Raw genomic sequence first — 20137 nt, 5'->3', positions numbered from 1 at the left:
AGCCTGAAAGGGGGTGCAGAGGGAGGCCCCTATGAGCAAAAGCCCAGCTGACCCTGTCTCCCAGAGCAGCGTCCTGCCTGCCGCGACTTCTGTTGCTTTTCCCCTCCTTCCCTTTCTCTTGGAGGCCCCACAGGAAGCAGCCTCAGCCCTCTTCCAAAGCCATCCCCATCCCATCACTAGGCAGGCCTTAGAAGAGAGGGGCCAAGTTAGGGCGGTTTAGCGCTGCAAGCAGACAGAAACTTCTTTCTCAAAAGAAAGCTTTACTGTACTTTAGAGAGAGGAAGAAGGTACCCCACATCCGCACTATCCTGCCACAGACTCTCAGAAAGCAGAGGGAAGTCTCAGCAACGCAATCTTACACCCTCCTTTCTCTAGGTCCCTGTGAGGACTCACCCTCCCTAGAATTCCCCCTCCTCCTTCCCCGGGGCAAGAAGGAAGAGGGAGGGATCTCTGGAAGTACCCAGCCCCAACTCCCAAGAACCCTCCTTGGTTCTAGACTCATGTAGTCTGTCCTGAGAGCTGAGGCACAAGTTGGGAGCTGCAGGACTAGGCAAGAAATAGAGTAACCAGGGGTTCAGACCAGGAAGGGCAGAGAGCAAGCAGTGGCCTCTGCCTGACGTGGGAGCCTATGGACCAGTCTGGCCTGGGGTGCTAGGGTGTGTGTGTGTGGTGGGGCACATAGCTAGAATAGTGGGGCACTCTGGGGCCTTGGATGAGTGGGGGCTTGGCATGATGGGATACCATGAGGGTAAACAAGCAGCAGCTACTACTAGGCTTTGACCTCCTCCTTCACATTGTCCATCGACTTGGCCAGTAAGTCACAAGATTTTCGGTGCTTCTGCCAGTGTTTTACCTGGCATTCCCTGTTCAAGAGGAAGAGAAGCAGCTGAGGCTCAATAAGGTTCTGCTTAGCCGTTATCCTAAGAAAGGAATGGGTCCGTGGGCCCTGGGGACCTAACCCTTTTGCCTTGATCCTAGGGCGAATGCTACCCCTGGGCTAATGAGATTTGGTCTCTGAATGGGAGCTCCTGGAGGCACCAGACCCCAAAAGCCCAGGCTACTCCAGAGCTCTTGGATCATGTTTGGGGAGGTTCTACTTCCTGGGAGAGCGAAGGGAAGAAGGCGGGTTGAGGTTGTGGGCAAGCAGTTTTGGGCATAGTGGTGAACATACCGCTTACAGTACCACTCGTTCTGGCAGCGAGAGCATCTCTTGGAGGCCTCAGCATTGCAGGAGGCACACTTGGGCTTCTCAGGGTTCAGTGCCTCTATCACATCCAGCTTGTAGGTCTCTGCCCACCTGTAGAAGAACACAGGAAAAAGAGGGGCCTAGAGAAGTATGACCAGTATGACCATGGTATTTGGTCTAGGGGCTCTTTCAAGAGGTGTGGGGTTATATATTTTGAGGTGATATTCTATAATACTGCCAGGATCCTTTTGTATCTCTGTGTTTTTTTCTTGGTTGGGGGTCCAGGAGGGTGTCTTGAGGTAAGGACACTGGATCTGAAACTAGAGGACATGGTTAGATTTTGCTACTTGCTGCCTTTTTGACTGTGGACAAGTATCTTCCCTTCTCTGGCTCTCAGTTTCCCTTCTCTCAGTCCAAGTATAGAAACCTAGGGACTACATCAATGCTCTCTTTGATCCTTCCCAGCTCTAAATGCCATGGTCCTGTGATTAGTTAGGAATGCAGAAGTGGTGCACCTCCAGACCAGCCATGTTATTATGAGACTGCTTGATTGGCTGACAGGATCTGAGGGTTATAGAACAACCCAATGAGCTTGATCCCAGGAACCCAAGTGGGTGAATCCCAGATCATTGGTCTTGGGGACTTGCTCTGGGATGGAAGAAACCACTCTTGACTTTGGCCTATGAACTAGAGGGAATCTTGGGCCAAACCTGGCTAGGAAAACATTAGCTAGACAGATGTGCTTGGAAACTAAGTCACTGCCTAACCTGGAATTGAGTCAATTTGTTTTACATGAACATGTCTAATTATCCTGCCCTGGAATGTTCCTTTGAATGGATCATTTCCTTATAAAATATATCTTGGAAACTTTTCTTTTGGGCCATGCAGCCAATAAGGATAAGTAGAGAGGCAGCAGACCAGTTATGGTAGCAGGAGCAGCGGAGTGGCCAAAGGCTAGGAAAATCAGGGGAGCCTCAAGCTCAGGCTAAGGTTTAGAAAGCAGAGAAAAGTGACAGGCCTGGCCCAGGCTGAGGGCAATGGTCCCATCTTGACCAGCCTGACGAGGAAGGAGCTGGTGCTCTCAAGTTTTCAGGAATCAGGGACCCTTGAGACTCAGGACAAATCCCTCTTAAGGGTGGGCGGGTCTGGCGTTGCCCCCCTGCCTACCTTCTGGCCTGCAGACGCAGCTCCTGCTCAGAGGGGCTAAAGATGTGCTTCAGTTGGTATTTTGCAATGGCCTGCCACTTCCCCCCATTCTTCCTCTCTAGCCGGCTCCAGATTTCTGGGATCTGTGGGCAAAGGCCACAGAATGGGAGAAGGCCTCGACCAGCAAGTTGAGGAACCAAAGAATATGATAGAAGTTGAGTCATTCAAGGCCTCAGCATGCTTAGCTGTGCCAGTAAGAGAACCCAGGGGTCTGGCCTCATTAACAGTCCTCTAACCATTGGACCCCACTGTCCGACAGAGCACTGACTGGTCAGATTTGCTCTAGGCTGGGCTGGGCAGCCATCTGCCTTCTCCCTCTGTCGATACCTGCTCCATCACCAGGTCCTTCTTGGGAGGGAGGGGCTCGGTGAGTGCCAGGTGGCTCAGGAAGCGCTGTAGCTCCACCAGGTTGGGGATCTGGTCCAGCAGGATGTCAGTGAGCAAGGCCCGGAGCTGGGGGAACAGAGCCAAGGGAAGCTACCAGGAAGACCAGGAGCCCAGAAGGCCTCTGAAATGTTTCCTAATGCCCTGGGTTCTGTCCTCCAAGCCTCACCAGGGAAGGGAGAGAGACCTGAGCTGAGCAGTCACTGCTCTCAAACATGAGTACATGAAGCTAAAGAGCTGGTTTTTCTTTACACTTGGGGCAGTGATGCATCAGTGTGTGGAACAGAGTTCCAACTGGACCCTTGCCATGGAGGGGAGTGTGTGTGTGTGGGCAGTGGTGACGAAGGAAAGACAGTTTGATGTCCAAGGGTATATTGAGGTGGCTTTCTCAGGGAGGGAAGGGTTGGGGGGAAGGAGTTATTCTAGTGGGTGAAGTGTGACTTGGGGACCCAGGATCCTCTCAGACACCAGTGGGACAGGGCAGGGAGGAGGGAGGGAAGGTGCCCTGGGCTCAGGAGCCATGCCAGCCAACTGGACTGAATCAAACTTATCCGATACTAGACCCCTGTTCAGGGCCCTCCACCAAATCCAGCCACCTGGGGGACTTTGCTCCTTTACCTCCTTGGCCAGATTATAGAAAGGTTTTTGAAAACAGCCACTGCTCTCCGGCCCCACTAAGAGGGAGGAGAGTTGTGGCCACTTGGTGAGGGGCGGCAGCAGCAATGGCAGGGCTAGAGCAGAGAGACTAGGAGCAGGAGGGGGGCAATGGGGCACCTGTGAGGGCCGGATGCCCCCTGCCTGCTCCCCTCGCCCCATAACACTCTCTTAGCATGACTCACCTTAAGGAGCTGGTTCTTGTTGAAGCCGGTGAGGTTATACTTGGACTGGCATGGAGGGCTGAGCAGCAGGTTGTACAGGGCAATCCACACCTGACCATCTATCTTGGTCAGCCTTGGATAGTCCTTGGTGGTCACTATTTGCCACCGGCCCCCCTCAAACCTCTTCAGCTGGCCTGAGGAAAAAGCAAGGGAGAGGGTACGGGAGAGGTGTCAGAGGCCAGGGAACTGCTCTAAGCTCTGCCACTGACATGCTTTAGGATCTTGGACAAGGCTCTCAATTTCTTTGGGCCTTAACTTCTTGATATCTACAAGATGAAGGGCCAAGAACAGACTGCAGCCAAGTCCCCTCCAGTTTTGAGACCCTCTACACCCTGATTACAGGATGCACAGGGAGATGTGGGCTGAGCCCAGATCCTGCTGGGAAATGGCAGGGTTTGATTTTCAAACATACTTGTGGAATTCTGAGAGATTTTCATTTACTTTTGGCAACTCCCAGCTGTCTTCAATCACAGGAACACAACAAATGCTCGAGACAGTCACTGTTCCTGACCAGAGGCGTCACAGACACAGAGCCAGGATCTATAACAGTCTTCTGGGGCTCAGGCCACCTGCTGGCTCGGAGCTGAGCCCAGGGTGCTCTGTGCATCTTCCTTTTCTCTGGATGAGGGCCAGAAAGCTTCCTGAGGAAGGGGAACTTCCTGGGGAAGAAACTCACCTCCTTCCTGGCGATACCAGGGGCTGTTTTCCAGCAGCTCCACCAGGAGGCAAGGCAGGTTGTGGGTGCTCAGCATACGGGTCAGGGTGCTCAGAGACAGGCTGCAGAGGGCAGGCATTGTGGGAATCAGAGCTGAGCTGCCCCCTCGGCCCCTCTCCAGCCCCCAGGGACCTCTCCTGGGAGGAAAGCAGGGAAGGTGGCTCTGTATCAGCCACACCACTCACCTGTCCACACTGTCTGTGATGTAGCGCAGCACAGAAAGGGCCTTCAGAGAGATCTCTAACTCCATGGTTTGGGCCTGCTTCTGTAGCTCCTGGAAAGTATGGGGAGGGCATGGCGGGGACCATGGGAAAAACAGGTTTTCAGTAAGGGCAGGCCCCCTTTCTCTGGCCATGGAGTCTCATTCTGCTCAGCCTGGGCTAGAGAACATTGGCTCTTCAAAGGAGCCCACTGCCTTGCCTGGAAAGAGTCAGCTTTGGTGGGGAAGTGGGGCAGGGATGGGGTACCCAAGGTACCTGCAAAGGTGAAAGCTCAAACTCTCCTTCAGGCACTGAGAAGCCTCCAGAGCTGTTCTGGGCCACCAGGAGGGTCAGTTTTCGGTGACAATAGTCAATTAAGTCCAAAATGGAGTCCTCAGCTGAGTCACATATTTCCTGAGAAAGAAAGGAAAGATGAAGGGATGTGAGTGAGAGGCACATGGTGCTAGCCTCAGGGTCTGAATTCTCTCTCCCTTGGGAGGGGCTCTGGATCCTTTCCATCTTTAAAGACCTTCAAGTATACCAGACACACTGTGGTCCTTGCCCAAGAGCCCCCTGTCAGATGGGCACAGCCCATTATGCCATCCTGCCATCTCCCCTGACCTAACCTACAGTGTCTGTGCTCTTTTCACTTGGCCCAGCAGTCCCAGCCCAGGAAGCTGGGGTCAGGTAAGGAGCCAGCAAGCAGTCAGGAGGCCTGGGGCAAAGTCTGCACGGCCACAATGGGGACAGAGTGGGATATAGTCAAGTAAGTCTACTCAAAGTTAGGGGCTAGAACTGTGATTTCACTGGTATAGTGAATTCCTGGAGAAGGAAATTCCTTGTACCAGTCCAAGCTGGTAACTTCTCTGCCAACTTCTCTCTAAAACTGAAAGTTTTAAGGGCCTCCAGTAGAGGTGTGGATGCAGAGACCCTAACCCTTCCAGGGCATCCTTAACAAGATTAAAATAAAGAAATGTTTAACAAAATAAGTATTCAACAGAACAGAATGTTAACACGTGGTTTTCTGAGTCAATACGTGCCCCGCAGGGATCCCTTCTATTTGAGGCTGACACTACTGGCCTTGGGCACAGAGAGGTTAATCAACTTTCCCAGGGTCACACAGCCAGTATGTGTGCCAAAGGTGACACCTGAACTAGCAGGGATGAGCTCTGGCTCCAGTCCCAGCTTCCTTCTCTCATCCCTGGGGCATGCTAGCAAGAGCTGCAAGCTAGTCAAGGCTGACCAGTTAACCCAAGGCTACCATCATTTCATTCAACAAGCCTCCTCCCTGGGCTTTCCAGATCTGCTCCCATCTTATTCCCAGAGCCAAAAGCTCTTCAGTACTCCTTGCTGAGGGTGGACCAGGCTCACCTTGTGGAAGAAGACGGTCTCCAGAAGGTTGATAATGGAGGCCTCGTGGTGCACCTGGGCAGGAAAGGAGGAGCAGAGCACACTCGGGAGAGAAATCCCAGGCCCACTTCCTGCCCACAGCCCGGCTCCATGAGGTGGGACGCCCACCCTCTTAGGCTTACTTATCCAACTTAGTGTAGAGCCCTAGCTGGGGCCAGGAGGGAGGGAGGGGACATGGGTCAGACACCTGCGAAGCAGGTTGGGGGGAGGGAGGGTGGGGAATACAGAGTGTCCAGGGTCCACTGCTGTTCTCACCACCATGTAAATAGGAAAGGTGTTATGGGGTTTGAAATCTTCCAGCTTGCACAGAATGGGGAACACCTTCTGCTTCCACACCTCCACAGAAATCAGTTCCTCAATCAGAGTCGGGATCTGGCGGTGCCGGAGGAGACAAGAAACGAAGCCTCATCACAGACTTTTCAAGGTGGAAGGGGTCTCAGCTGCCGGTAAGTCCAGCCTCACTTTGGGTGGGAAGCTCTACTCTCACACGCCTGATCAGTGGTCCTCCCCCGAGGGGGCAGGGCAGCTGCCAGCTCCCAAGGTAGCCCGTTTCACTTCCCGATAGCGCTAATTATCGCCAGGCTTCTCCTGACATCAAACCTAACCTTGCCTTTTTGCTACTTCTCTCCACTGCTCCTGGTTCTGCCTTTGAAAAGAAGCAGAACAAATGGAATCTCTCACATGAGCCTTCAAGTGTTTGGAAGAAGCCATTAGGTTTTCCATGAGTCTTCTCTTCAAGCTAAATTCCCCCAGTTCTTTCATCCTCTTACGTGACAGGGACGCAATGCCCTTTACCGTTCTGCTTGCTTCCTAGCTTATCAATGTCCTTTTTTCTTCCATTTTATTTTATTTTTTCCACATTAGTCATGTTGTGAAAGAAGGATCAGAACAAAAGGGAAAAACCACAAGGAAGAAAAAAAAGAGAGAAAGAAAATAGTACGCTTCGATCTGCATTCAGATTCCATAGTGGATAGCATTTTCCATCATGAGTCTTTTGGGATCGTCTTAGATCATTATCAATGTTCTTTTTAAACTGTGGCTTCCAGAACTGGACACCCAAGCCTTGCTATGGTCTGACCAGGGCAGGGGCAGCGCTCATCTCGTTGCTCCTGGGATGGAAGCAGGAGTCTCACCATGCTACCCAAAGCTGCACTGGTTTTTTGGGCTCATACCCAGCCTTCAGTTCTCTACTTCCCCCGTCCCCTTCATCTTTTTCAGACAAGCTCCATCTGTCTCTGTCTCTCTCATCCTGTATTGGGAAGTGGAGCTTTTGAGCACAAGTGATAAGAAGGTTGCTAAGGATGGTTATGGTGAGTTTCCCCAATTTAAAAATCATTAGTGGAATTTTAATGAGCATGTGTGTGTTATATTCCTCCTTCAGCTGAGCTAACAAAGTAAAGATGACTGAGTGCTCAGGGTCACTTCTGGCTATAGTACCAGAAGCAGTACTTATTACAATGCAATTCCAAGTATAAGAAAATGATTTTATAGTCCCAAATTAATTGTAATGGTATTTATCTTATATGAATACAACTTCAAACACACAAGGATTCTATATAGACACACTGTAAACTTCGGTAGCAAATATTTATAAGGGACCACTCAAAAAGAGAATCCATTTGCCTAGTAAGGCACTCAATAACTTATGCTTCAACTCCTTGCTTGTCTTCTCCCTTGGTGGAAGTGGACGGTCACAAATGAGTGTTCGATGTGATGGAGTTGTGGTTAATAGTCACTTTGTTTTCTAAGGTTCTAGGGGCCTAAAGCAGGAAGGCTGGAGTTTAGCTGTCTTCTAAGCCCTCTTGACATCTTACCCAATCCCAAGGCTTTGATGAGTAAAAGACTAAACACTATTTCATTTGGGGGGTGGGAAATGGGGAAATTAGCAATGGGGGATGAGGACAGGTCTTGTATACAAGACCGAACTCCCAGGTAACAACTTAAATTTATGTCTTACTTTCAAATTTATAAGACATCTTGCTCACAGATACCTTGTGGGGTAAGCAGTGCAGGGACAATTATCTCTATTTCTTGGAATGATGAGGAATAGTTAGTACAGCGGCTCAGTGATTGGCCCATTGTCCCACCACCCCAGGGTTTTCTTATATCACAGAGAGGCCGTGTTGCATGATGGAAAAAGCCCTGGACTCTGGATTGGTGTCACAAGCTCATGTGTTTGAACCATGGCTCTGCTCTCTAGGCCCAGTGTGGCCTCCAGCAGGTCAGCCTTCTCTCATTTTCTAAGGTCCAAGCCGGCAACCTGAGCTCCTCAATGCTCACTACATCTTCCCCCTCTTCCTGAAACCAGGTCCTTGTCCTGACTCCCCCATCTCACAGTCCTCCCTGACCCCCCAGCCTTCAGGAGTCCATAGGCAGCAAGTGCTTGTTCAGACTATCTCTATGGATATATTAGCTGGGAGAGCAAAATGCTGCATCTTAAGGTTTGAAAAGTGTGCTGACACCTGCATGCAATCTCATTTGACCTTCACCATAACTCTGGGAGGTAGGATTTTCTCCATTTTACAGTTGAGGAAACCCAGGCTCAATCTAAAAACTTTAGCTAGCTGAAATGCTGGCTTCAGGCCTTGTCTTGGCTGAGGGCCTGCTCATCAACATCCTATTTCCACTTTTATTTTTGTGGTCATTGTAGCCAAGGATGTTGACTCTAGGAGCTTCCTATGGTGCAAACATAACAACACTCCTCCTTCTCTCATCTCTTTCTTTCTTCTTTTTGCCAGGCAATGGGGTTAAGTGACTTGCCCAGGGTCATACAGCTAGTAAGTGTCAAGTGTCTGAGGCTGGATTTGAACTCAGGTCCTCCTGACTCCAGGGCCAGTGCTCTATCCACTGAGCCACCTAGTTGCCCCTCATTTCTTCTTTAGACTACATACAACCTGTCCCAAGTCTTAATGCCATTTTACTAGCTTAAAACTGCACTAAAATAAACTAATAGTTAAATCTAAGTTTTAGTTATATTAGTTTTAACTGAAAACGAATAGTTTTAAACTAGTAAAACCTGCACTAAGACTTTTGGGATACCTTGTATTATAAACACTCCATGAGGACAAGTCAACAAGCATTTACTGTGTCTACTATATGCCAGGCTTTGTGCTAAGGACAATTTAGTCTGAAGTCCTTGGTCCCACCTAAAAAGAAAGGCTAATCAATATTAGTTTGAAATCCTTTTAAATATCTTTTTCAAAGGCCTAACATATGTCTAAAACTAAGTCAGAATAGAATTAAGGTAGTGACCTGTCAAGGGCTAGGGGCCCTTGATCCCCCACCAAAATAGGGGAGTGATAAAACTTAAAAAAGGAAGGAGACTTTGATAGAAGTATTTCTTGTGTTCACCTTTGACTGGGCAGAAAGAAGAATCCTGGGAGGACGAGTTGCAGAGGGATTAAACAGTCGTAGGAGAATTTGCTGACACTGTAATTCTGTTACCTGAATGCTGTTACTATGATTTAGCTTATTGTGGAATTTTATCTTTGTTTAGGAGAACTACAAATTTTAACTCAAAATGGCTTGGGTGAGATTTTCAAAAAGTCAGGATTTTCTCTAAGAAAAATGCTCAAGATTACAATAATACAATGTTTCTACCAGACTTGTATCAAAAATCCCAAAATGCAATTAGTGGTTTTCTTCCACATCCTTTTCTCTCACTGTCCCTTTTCCATCCCAGCTCCATATTCTATAATACAGGGGTCCTAACTCTAGGAGTTAGTCACAAAGGCAGAGAGAAAGGTATGCAAATCAGGTGCTCAGACAAAATCTGATCCAGGTAAGTAACCTCAAAGATTGCTCAGGGGATTCCTAATCCATTAAAGATTGATTTATTAGTGCTCTGACAACTTTCCAGTAACTCCAATACTCCAGGATAACCCTTTGTCCCATTATCCTCAAATCAGCCTAGTTAGTGAGCACGCCATTCTTCTGGTTCTGAATTTTTCAGTTTTCCAGATTTCCTGGTATTCCTCATAATTGCCCTTATTAATTGCATTACAGTAAGCCACTATACTAATGTCCTATGATGTATGTAGCCACTCTTCTAGTTGATACATTTAATACTGAATATCAACTCCAGCATATTTGCTTTGTAATGATTATTTAAATTAATTTTGGTACATGAAATGTCATAGTTTTTCAGTCATTTCCTCCATCAGAATTCTTTGCTCATTTTTAGTTCTGCTCTTTTTTTGGCTTTAAAGCATTTCACAAAGATCCTTCCAAAATTCTTTATATTCCTTGGTACTACAGTACTCTAGTATAGTAATGTACCACAATTTATTTAGCCATTTGGACATTCAGATCGTCCCCCTCCCTCTCCCTTTTTTTTTCAACTACAAAGAGTGCTGTTTTGTTCCTTTTGATAACACTCTCTGCGTTTATTCATGATATTGATACTGATGGGTCAAAGAGTATGACTAGGTTGCCCTCCACAGAGATGCTCCACCAGTAATAAGTGAGCATGCCTTCTTCCCCAGAAGCCCACCAGTACTGAGTTTAGTTGTTTTTAATTTTTGCAAATGTGATGGATTTGTGAGGTGGTTCCTCCAAGTTAAACCAGTTTGCATCTCTGAGTATTAGTGAGGCTGAACATGTTTCAGGGGCTCATTCTCAGTGGGTAGTTCTCTTTGTAGCCCTTGATAAGCCTTTCCATGGGCAGAGCCAACCTTGGGAGAGTAGCTAAATGTACAACTCCATGGGAAACCTAGTTTTTAGGTCTCCACAGAATGGTTATGAAGAGCAACAAGAACAGAGGGAAGAGATAAAATGCCCAAGGGAAAATGCTACTGTTTATCTTTCTGGACTGTTCAGAAATTACTCCCTGTCATGTCCTTGCCATTCCAACCAAACTGTTCCTTCCGCTATATATTCCCTATCTCATCTGTGAGTCTTTGAACACTGTGCCTTTCAGGCCCATCTCTTTGTATTTCCATATCTTTATACAGGTTCTTTCACTCCAGTAGAATGTAAGCTCATTAAGGGCAGGGGGGCTGTTTTGGTCATACAGCAAGTGCTTAATAAATGCTAGATGAATTGAGAAGGAAACCCACGGTTTCTTCAGTGAGGTTTGTTTTTTCAAGGGTCTAATGGGGGAGAGGGGAACCTGCTGTCTCAAGGCCACATGTGGCCCTCTAGGTCCTCAAGTGCGGCCCTTTGACTGAATCCAAACTTCACAGAACAAATCTCCTTAATAAAACAATTTGAAAACTTGGACTCTGTCAAGAGGCCAAACCCAAGGTCCTAGAAGGCCACATGTGGTCTTGGGGCCAATCCCTAATCCAACTTCTTATTCTTAAAAGTACTTCCCTCACAGCCCAGGAAAGTAAGCTTATAGGTAGGTAAGGAACCAGAGGCCTGTTGTCTTCCAGCAAGCAGCTGCTGGCAGCTGGTATCTGAAGCCAGGTGTCCTGATTCCACATCTTTTCTCCCTTTTCAGAATCCCTACGAACACTTAACGTGTCTTATTGTACACTTGCGTATGTAACCCTCCAACGCTGTTACCTAAAACTCTTACTGAAACCTGCTGGTGCCATTGAACATTTTCCTTGTTTTGCTTTTATTCCCCTCTGAGACAGGACTGTGAACTCCTTGAGGTCAGAGACTAGGTCTTAGCCATTTCTTAGTACAGTGCCTGGTACACAGTAGGTGTTTAATAAATGCTTATTCTCTTCCCCCTTTTAGGACCTAGCTAGAACCTAGCCCATCTAGTACACAGTTTTGGAGTGATCTAGAAGAGAGTTTATTGGCTCATAGCGCTTAGAATCAAAAGGTACCTTAGACTATCTAATGAATTTCCCCTCAGCAGGAAGCATAAAGCTGGGCACAGTAAGTGGAACTAAAGAAATTCTTACTAATTTGTTTTGTTGATGGAAAGGGGAAAAAAGTTCCCCCCGAGGTCAGAGGACGTGAACAGAGAAAAGAGAAACACTTTCAGAGCCAGTGCAGTACAGGCCTGAGCTCCCTTTGGGGTCACTAGATAGATGATATATGTTTTAGATGTCTTGTTTGTGTTATATATACCTTATCTGAAGGGGATAAGAACTCCTCTCCCATATTAAAATTTATCTCCAGGGATCAAATGGCCACTGGTGAAATTGAGGTGTCAGAAAGAGAAAGAGTTTGGCTTAGGTGCCCCCAGAGTCGTTCAGACGCTACCACACAGGTTGCTACCCGTACAAGCGGAGGCATCAGATCTTCTACTTTGCCTTGAGTACTCCAATGGGGAAGGAAGCAGACAATGTCTGCCTTCCTGAAGGGAAGTGAGTTACTCAAAGATCTTATCCTGCTGTCAGGGAGGGAGGGAGGGGGCAGGGTGGGGGATGGGTATCTGGCCTTTTAGCAGCAGTCTCTAGTACTAGGGTTCCATATCATACCTTGCCATGTGTGACCAGCAGCTCCTGGATGGGCTCTCCCTGGCTGGATGAGGCATCCAGGATGGCCTGCATATTCAACTTCTCCAGCTGTTCATGCTGCCGACACCACCTGGCCATAAGGGATTCAGTGGGATGGAGAAAACCTTGAAGCTTCCAGACACCATGTAGCCCCCAAAGGGAGGGGGGGTTTCTGGGTAGGGCTGACTTTAGTCTCTAGTCTACCTGACCAGGCACAGCAAAGCCCTTCTCTCCCACCCACGACCCTCCACCCTAACTACGAGAGCTTGAAGTCGCCAGTCTGGGACCCTGGGGGAATGGGGGTGGCATTGTACAGCCCCCACAAGTTCTGCAGACATCTTCAGTTTATCAAAGCCCTCTACACCCACTCTGGGGGCTGGTCTGCAGCCCTCTGTCCGGGCCGAGGGGCGTGGTCCCCGCGCCCCCAGCCCCTTCCTGGGGGCCTCGGAGCCCTCACCCCTGGGATCCCATGTCCCGCAGTGGGAAGCTCTGCAGGGCCTGCACCAGGGCCTCGGCCTCTCCGGGCAACAGCACTTCCAAGTCCCCCATCCTCGGGCTGTGGCGAGATGGAGGAAAGTCGGAGCACCATTCAGCCCCTTCGCGGCGTCGCGCTCGCGCGGTGCTCATTAGTTGAAAAGCGGTTGGAAAGACTGGCGTCCCCGTCGCCAAGGAAACGAAGGGCTCGCCATCGCGCGTGAAGGCGCCAGCTCCCCCTGCTGGACGCAGAGGGCAAAGCCAGGAGACGGAGCAGGAGGGCAGAGAAGGAAGGCGCTTTATTCACCCAGTCCGCCCCTACCCTCCAAGTCCCACAGCGGCGGAGGGCGCGGGTGCTCCCAACTCCCGCAGAGGGCTTCACTTCCAGCAGACGATGATGTTGGGGTCATTGTCCAGACGCTCATCCAGCTCCCGGTAGCTCATTCCTAGGAGGATGGGCGGGAGGCAGGTGCTCACTCGCAGAGCCCCTGGCCCCCCGTGGTCGCCCCCGGCCCTCCGCGGCCGCCCCCCACACCCACCCGTCTTGCAGCAGATCTCGTCGTAGCTGTGGCAGCCTGTGTAGAGGCGGGCCGGGTGGCTGCGCTCCTCCGCGGTGATTCGCACCGGGTACTTCTGCAGCCGCCTCATCAGATTCTTCATTAGCCCAAACTGGATCAGCTTCCTGTTGGGAGGGCGGGAGGACCGTGGGTGAGGCCTCCATACCAGCCGAGACCTTGCCTGCCCAGATGGATTCAACTCAGCAAACACAAAGTACCTACTGTGTGCAAGGGTCACCTCCCCAGGAAACGTCTAAGTGTCAACATCGCTGACTCTGAGGCAGAGGCAACCTCTGAGAGGTCTGAACGGTGCTCTTTATACTGAAGGGGAAACTGAGGCCCAGAACAGGTAAGGTGTTTGGCTCAAGGTTGGTAATCCTTCTCTCCGGAAAGAGAGTTAGATTTGGAAATCAGCAGCCCTCCAGGTGAGGAAGGAGGGTGGATGGAAGGTGTGCTGGGCAGTCACCTCCTCAGGGCCTCAGTTTCTTCTACTGTCATAATACCTGCACTGCCTATCAGGCAGGACCAATGCCGGATAAAAGCCAACAGCTCTCCTCTCAGTTTCGGTGCCCTGATGGACTGCCTTCCCCTAGATGGCTATAACCAAATGAGGCACCCCCCTCCCATGTGTCCCTCAAGGCCAGCCCCCTGGGCTTGCAGCCTTCCCCAGGCGGCCCAGCTTTCCAGAGGTGAGGGCTGCACCCTCACTGACCTCTCATCCACATGCTGCAGCTGTTGAGTATAGCGGCCAATGAGGTCTCGGACAGTGGTGCCTGGGCTGAGGCCACAATAGAGCTGGAAGACATCTCGGAGGCTGGCTCGCTTATGCCCTGTGAGTTGATATGGTGACAGGAAGCTGGTGGCCCACATACCTGTGGCTCTTCGTTATCATTCTGGGCCTCAGGGCAGTTTGAGGGGCAGTTGGGAGGAATTGGAATTAGGATTTCTTCTTTATCGTTTTGGGCCCCTAAGAAGGCACCTTTGCACAATGGGATCTGGAGCTAGAAGAGACCAGGGTTTGAACACTATTTCCAACACTTCTTAGCTACATGACCACAGGCAAGTCACTTAAATCTGTGCCTCAGTTCCTTATCCATAAAATGGGAATAATACTACTTACAGAGAAGTTTGTGAGGTAAGTGATTTTTGAATCTCAAAATACTTGAAGCATTTGTGGACTATTACTGGACGTGGCTTCTCTGAGCTCGTGCAAAGGCACTGCTGTAAGTGAATCAGACTGCCCTCGACGCTGTGTCCTCGCCCTCATCCCTCCCTATCCTCCCATACCTTGTTTGGTGACATAGGACAGACATTCCTCCTGCAGTGACTTATCATCCACCAGGTCCTGAACCTTGGGTGTGGGGCAGTACACATTGGAATACTGGGGGAGGAAAGATGGAATGAGGCCTGAGGTGCCCACTGGCCCCCTCTTCCCCAAGCTTAGAAACCCCCAACTACAAGTCAAGACCTTAGAAAAGTCCCTTATGCCCCAATGTCCATCGGTAAAAACTAAGACATTTAGATTGGATATCTAATGTCCCTTTTGATTCTAAACACTAGCAGCCAATGAATTTGCATCATTGAAAAAAAAAATAAACTGAAAACTAGGAAAGCTGGATTCTCATCCTCATTCTGCTACAGAATACTTACTGGCTGTGTCACCTCAAACAAGGCCTTTCCCCTTCGGGGTCTCAGTTTCTCCAGCTGTACAACCAGAGGACCCACCATTCTGTGTCTGTTCTAGCCATGCGCACAAGCCATTCCCCACTCCTACTGGGAATCGCATTCTCTACTGTTCTCATGCTTTTAGTGGGTATTATCATCTTGATTTCAGGTTGTGCTCTGAAGTGGAACCCCTCTTCCTTTCCCAAACACAATGTTCCTCTCTCTGTTCCTCTTCTCACCTGGAGGATGGATACGAGGGTCACCACTCCATAGTACCTGCAGGAGACACACCGATCAGTGTTGGCCTCTGGCCTCCATTGAGGCCTAACTCCCCCACTAGGTACCCCCTGCCCCCAGCTTAGGTATTCTCAATTGGGTGGTAACATCTGTGGGGTCTCAGAATAAGGGGAAGATCTAGCAAATGGGAGAGGTGGGGAGAGCAGGTCCTGGTAGTGTCCAGGTCCTGGTGCCATCAGTCTATCCTCTCACCCATCTCGTGGTCCCTGGCCCACTCACAGCAGGTTCTGGATGGCAATCCGAACAAGGTTGAGCTCCACGTCAGCCTCAGCAGAAATTTTCTGGATGTGTCGAAAGCCATCGATGTAGGGCAGTATCTAGAGAGGGTGGTTATGTCATCACTGAGCTCAGTCTGTGTACCCCACTTCCCACAGGGACTGAGAGGGAAGCTTGGCTGGCCAGGGGAACCCTAAGCAGGTGGGCACATAGCAGGTGGGCATACTTGCTGCGTGGTGAGGTCCCACTGGGAGTTAAAGAATTCATCCTTGTCCTTGGTAAAAACGGGTACATCATACTCCTGGGCAATGGGGGGGTCAGGCCGTTGCTCAATGACCTTCAAGTGGATGGTATTAGACTCATCTATAGAGGAAGATGATAACGATTCCAGGAAGCCTTCCGGAAGGGTACCATGACACATGCACATGGTTGCATCTGTGTAAGGCTTGTACGTTCCAAAGCACTTTTGTACGCCATAGTATGGTGGAGCGGAAAGAACGATGACCCAGTGGGCAGAGGTCTGGGTTCATACTGAAGCTCTACCACTAACTTGCTGTGTAGCTACGGAAAAGTCTAGTCCTATTTGACAGATGGTGAAACCAGGGCTCAATGAGATTTGGATTTTGCCTGCTTCCTCCTCTATAAAATAATGGGGATGGGGTAGGAAGAGGGCTAGATGACCTCTAAAGCCTCCTCTGGCTCTAAAACCTAAGATCCTGTGAGAATCCTCCCCTGATTCTCACCCTAGACACCACAGATAGGCTAGGCACTATCACATTGCACAGAGATGCTGATGACCCCAAAGGGTCAATCATTCATTAGAGAGCAGACGTGGGGTTACCTGCAGAACTAGCTTCTGCGGGCACTTCCCTTGGCCCATCCTCACAAAGTTCACTGTCTGTGCCCCAGATTTTGGAGCCTGATCACAGAGTCTAATTTCCTTTTCTGTCTTTCTCCATTTACTTCAGTCTGTGACCTAACTTAGGAACCCTCTCCTCTACATGTCCCATTCCTTGTGATAAGGCACATCCTCTTGGTGCCTATAAATCAGGAGTTCCCTTTGGCAGTCTGAAGAAGTCTACAGACTCCTTCTCAGAGTCATGTTTTTAAATAATTGGAGGAAATGGTAAATGTCATTTAGAGAGATTAGTGAAAATAAAGATGTCCTTTATTTCTCACTAAAGTTCATGGATCCACTGAAATCTTTTGGGGGTTATGTGGGACAGTAATCTTTGGGGCTCTACATGGACAGCTCTGAATTCTATTTTCACGTGGGCAGTGATGTGCAGGCAGCCCCTCTCTGGAGGAGGGACTGGACCCTGGGGCCTTACCTATAGGCAGGGTGCATCTGCCTGTGGCATTGAGCTCCTCCAGGAGGATGGTCATGATGGGCACTAGCTTCTGTTTGCTCTCCTCTGTGGACACAAAACTGCTCTCCAGCTGCAAGGGAAAATGTGATGGAAAAGGTGAGCCACTGACCTTTCCTTGGGAGTTGCCATGAGGCCCATCAATGACAGGGGAACAGCAAGCAGGGAAGGCAGATTCCTTGGTGCCCCATTTCACTCCTGCTTGGTACAGTTTAAAAAGCACTGGATTTGCAGTCAGAGGACTTGGGCTCTTGCCATTTTATGAGTTGTTTGGCCTTGGGCAAATCACTGAACCTCTTGGAGCTTTATTTTACAGTTGGGGAAATAGGGTTGGACTGAATGATCTCTGATCCTTTCTAGCTTTAAAGCCCTGTTCACAGGAGCCTAAGTCTTTGCCCTGCCTGGGCATCTGTTTCCTGTCTAGGAAACAGTTATTAGACTAGATGGTCTTTGAGGTGTCTATGAGATGGAGTCTGCAGTAGGACTTTGTGCATCCCTCTACCACCCAAGCTGAGTTACTCCAGGAAGACCAAGACTACCGTTCAGGGCCCTGGGGCTTGAGCCCCTGGAGAGATGGCCCCCACGGAGCTGAGCACACCAGGGGGGCTGGCTCTGACCTCCAGTGTGGTAAGGTAGCCAGCCAGCTTCTTAACAATGGGCTCCAGGGCACAGGTCTTAGCTCGGGCATCACACACAAAGCCGAGGTTGAAGAGCAGCGCATTTCGACTGTATTTCTTATGCTCGATGCACACAGGGCAGCCAATCAGCTTCTTCTCCATGGCTGTCCTAAGCAGGAAGCAGAGTTAGCACGAGGGGGTGGCAGGTGCCTCTCTCAGGTTCCTCCCCCTCCCCTTCTAGAAAACCTCTCAGAGAATGGGAGCAGAGCTGGGCCTCTGGGGACCTCATTGGGATTCTGGTTCAGGGCCTTGTCAGCTGTCTGTCCCTGTGGCGATATTTCTCATTTGCTTCTTCTCCTGATACTACTCTGATCCAGACCCTGGTCAGTTCTTGCCAAGGTGATTACGGTACTCCTGACTGTCTCCTGGACTTTAAGTCTCTTCCCCCACTAACCAATCCTGCAGGAGAAATGCCCCCCTTCTTCTGCCAGAGTAATCATTCAAGAGCCCAGCTTGGATCAAGCCACTCCTTTACTTAAAATCCTCTTCCCTAAAGGATAAAATACAAACTGCTTTTGTCAGGCACTCAAGAATCTGGGTGCAACCCCTACTTCTAGCTTTATTTCACATGATTTCCCTATATACAGTCTCTGCTCCAGACGAAGGGGACTGTTTCCCAGTATGATTTTGCCTTATGTCCAGAATGCACACCCTCTCAACATTTCACTCGGTTCAGATCAGGTGACACCTCTTCTATGAAACCATCCTTGATTCCTCCCCATTCAATAAACATCAAACACCTACTATGTGCCACAGTGGATGTGATTTGGTGTTTGGGTGTCTACACTCGCATCCCAATTCCAAGACCATATTTCTTCCTAGCCTCAAGGCACTATCCCTTACAGTTGTTCCTCTCAACCCAAAGACTCTCTCTGGCAGTAACTCAGTAGTGGGCCTAGTGAGGCAAACTATCTCACTATCTCTCCCTGTTATAAGACCAAGCTGACCTCTGTAGAATTACCCTTGTATAAATGAGACTATCTCGTATCAACAAAACTTGTGTATCAATGCCCACAGTTATTGTATATGATCCAGAGGTCACATTATAGACATCAACTCCCAAAGCTATGTTGTTACAAACAGACCAAAAATACACCCCTATACCTCTTAGGAAACTCCTGTCCTCCCCCTTCCCCCCTTTCCAGTAGTGAATGATGCCTGTGACTAAGGTTGTATGCTATCACCTAATTAGCATACGTGCTACATAATCCACTGCTTTTCCTGTATAAGCTTTAGCATCATTCCTGTTAGGCTGCAAGTTCCCTAAGGAGCTCTGCCCACCATGGCAGAATCCCTTAAGGAGCTCTGCCTGCCATATTAACGTTATAATAAACCTTTGCCAACTTGACTTAAAGAATGCTTGAGTCTGTGAATTCACTCCAGACCACTCTGTCCTGTACTTGGGTCCCTGAACCTCTCAAAAGAATCAGAGATAGGGAGTCCAATTAATAACCAATTATAGTTTCCCAAGTGAGTAAATGGTGGTGGTTGTATGAGTGGAGAGGAGATGAGGAAAGACTCGTCCAATCATAGGCTAAGGAAACATGAGGTAAAGAGTCAAGGTGATCTTGTAACTAAGGTTAAGAAGCTGTAGGTGAGTGGAAAGCTGTGGTGCCTTCCTTGACCATCTGGTCCAGATCCCTCCTTTGGCCCTTTCACATTTTACCTTGTGGACATGCATGTCAGATTCTTCCTGGTAAATTCTAAGCCCCCTGAGGCCAGGGCCTGTGTTTTTCAACACAGCACCCTAGGCAACCATCTGGCAAATCTCGGATGAATAGGGCTCTCCCGGGCTGGAGGCGGGCCGGGACTTACACCGTGATCAGCTTGTTCTGGAGCTCCGGCTTGGTGATGATATACACCTGCACAGTGTCAAACAGCTCCCGGGAGATGAAATCTTCGGGGACCTGGGGAGACAGCCCTGGGCATCTCGTGGGGTGCCACGGCCCCGCCCAGCCCATCCCTCCGCCTCGCCCCGCCCCACGCCTACCTGGTAGGTGATTTTGGGGCCCAGCGTGGGGTGGAATTCGCTGAAGAAGATGCACTCGATCCTGCTGCTGCTGCCCATGGCGGCTGGTGGGGCGCGGAGACCCCAAAGGCCTGGGGACGGAGCCCCAGCCCCGCCCACTCGAGGAGCTGAAGAGGGAAAGACACGGTGCTTGGCTCAGTCTCCCCACGTTCGGGCCGCAGGGGTTCCCTGGGTGGTGGATGCTGGCGCATCCCCTGCTGTCCTCTCGCCCCTGGCGCTCCCTGTCGACCCCGAGCCCCACCGGCTTCAGGAGCCTTCCGGGACCATTCTGGCTCCGCGGCTCCAGCGAGCCCGAACCCGGCCAATACCCGTACCTGAACAAGTGCAGAAAAGGAGCCGGCTCCCTTGGGCACCTGTGCAGTAGCAAGGCAGCGCGCAAGCCTTCCCTTGCCCCGCCCACAACCCAAGAACACCCGGTGGCCTGCGCTTTGCGTTCCAAGGCAAGGGATCCAGGGACTCTTCTTGACGTAAGTTCCGG

The 20137-nt window shown here is 49.8% G+C and overlaps 2 protein-coding genes across 6 annotated transcripts; both read right to left on the bottom strand.

Annotated features, from left to right (window-relative positions):
* Window positions 1–240: 240 nt before the first annotated feature.
* On the bottom strand, window positions 241–13106 carry ZMYND10 (zinc finger MYND-type containing 10). 2 transcript variants are annotated; one of them, XM_020999291.2, is made up of 12 exons: window positions 12835–13106; window positions 12360–12468; window positions 6235–6351; window positions 5941–5994; window positions 4846–4983; window positions 4555–4643; window positions 4331–4431; window positions 3616–3788; window positions 2720–2845; window positions 2354–2475; window positions 1172–1297; window positions 241–863 (listed from the first exon to the last, which is right to left on the bottom strand). In XM_020999291.2, exons 1-12 carry the CDS (start codon window positions 13002–13004, stop codon window positions 770–772), a joined length of 1419 nt encoding a protein of 472 aa, XP_020854950.1. In that variant the 5' UTR covers window positions 13005–13106; the 3' UTR covers window positions 241–769. The 2 variants fall into 2 exon arrangements, with proteins under 2 accessions (XP_020854950.1, XP_020854951.1); XM_020999292.2 differs by lacking the exon at window positions 6235–6351.
* A 25-nt stretch (window positions 13107–13131) lies between these two features.
* Window positions 13132–20088, bottom strand: NPRL2 (NPR2 like, GATOR1 complex subunit). Of its 4 annotated transcripts, none has more exons than XM_020999293.2 (12): window positions 19974–20087; window positions 19621–19766; window positions 19446–19537; window positions 17571–17739; window positions 16918–17026; window positions 15813–15949; window positions 15590–15687; window positions 15313–15349; window positions 14696–14789; window positions 14121–14238; window positions 13391–13533; window positions 13132–13297 (listed from the first exon to the last, which is right to left on the bottom strand). In XM_020999293.2, the coding sequence occupies exons 2-12, from the start codon at window positions 19696–19698 to the stop codon at window positions 13230–13232; spliced, it is 1143 nt and encodes a 380-aa protein (XP_020854952.1). In that variant the 5' UTR covers window positions 19699–19766; window positions 19974–20087; the 3' UTR covers window positions 13132–13229. The 4 variants fall into 4 exon arrangements, with proteins under 4 accessions (XP_020854952.1, XP_020854953.1, XP_078008482.1 ...); XM_078152356.1 differs by lacking the exon at window positions 13132–13297 and adding an exon at window positions 13631–13741 and having other exon boundaries at window positions 13443–13533; window positions 19974–20088; XM_078152357.1 differs by lacking the exon at window positions 13132–13297 and adding an exon at window positions 13627–13741 and having other exon boundaries at window positions 13455–13533; window positions 19974–20088.
* Between the last annotated feature and the right edge of the window lie 49 nt (window positions 20089–20137).

Source organism: Phascolarctos cinereus, unplaced genomic scaffold, assembly GCF_003287225.1.
Source record: "Phascolarctos cinereus isolate Bilbo 61053 unplaced genomic scaffold, phaCin_HiC Scaffold_4;HRSCAF=312, whole genome shotgun sequence".
NCBI classification, from domain to species: Eukaryota; Metazoa; Chordata; class Mammalia; order Diprotodontia; family Phascolarctidae; genus Phascolarctos; species Phascolarctos cinereus.
The sequence above is the reverse complement of the archived record's forward strand: the minus strand, read 5'-3'. Positions and strand labels throughout refer to the sequence as shown.

Excerpts from the sequence above, each read along its gene's own strand:
- ZMYND10 (XM_020999291.2), bottom strand. The coding sequence starts at position 13,004 with ATGAGCACCGCGCGAGCGCGACGCCGCGAAGGGGCTGAATGGTGCTCC. Across the intron at positions 4,644-4,845 it reads TTGAGCTTTCACCTTTGCAG|GAGCTACAGAAGCAGGCCCA; the intron begins GTACCTTGGGTA and ends CATACTTTCCAG. Across the intron at positions 2,846-3,615 it reads ACAAGAACCAGCTCCTTAAG|CTCCGGGCCTTGCTCACTGA; the intron begins GTGAGTCATGCT and ends CTGTTCCCCCAG.
- NPRL2 (XM_020999293.2), bottom strand. The coding sequence starts at position 19,698 with ATGGGCAGCAGCAGCAGGATCGAGTGCATCTTCTTCAGCGAATTCCAC. Across the intron at positions 15,350-15,589 it reads ATTGCCATCCAGAACCTGCT|GTACTATGGAGTGGTGACCC; the intron begins GTGAGTGGGCCA and ends TGTCTCCTGCAG. Across the intron at positions 14,790-15,312 it reads CCCTCGTATCCATCCTCCAG|TATTCCAATGTGTACTGCCC; the intron begins GTGAGAAGAGGA and ends TTCCTCCCCCAG.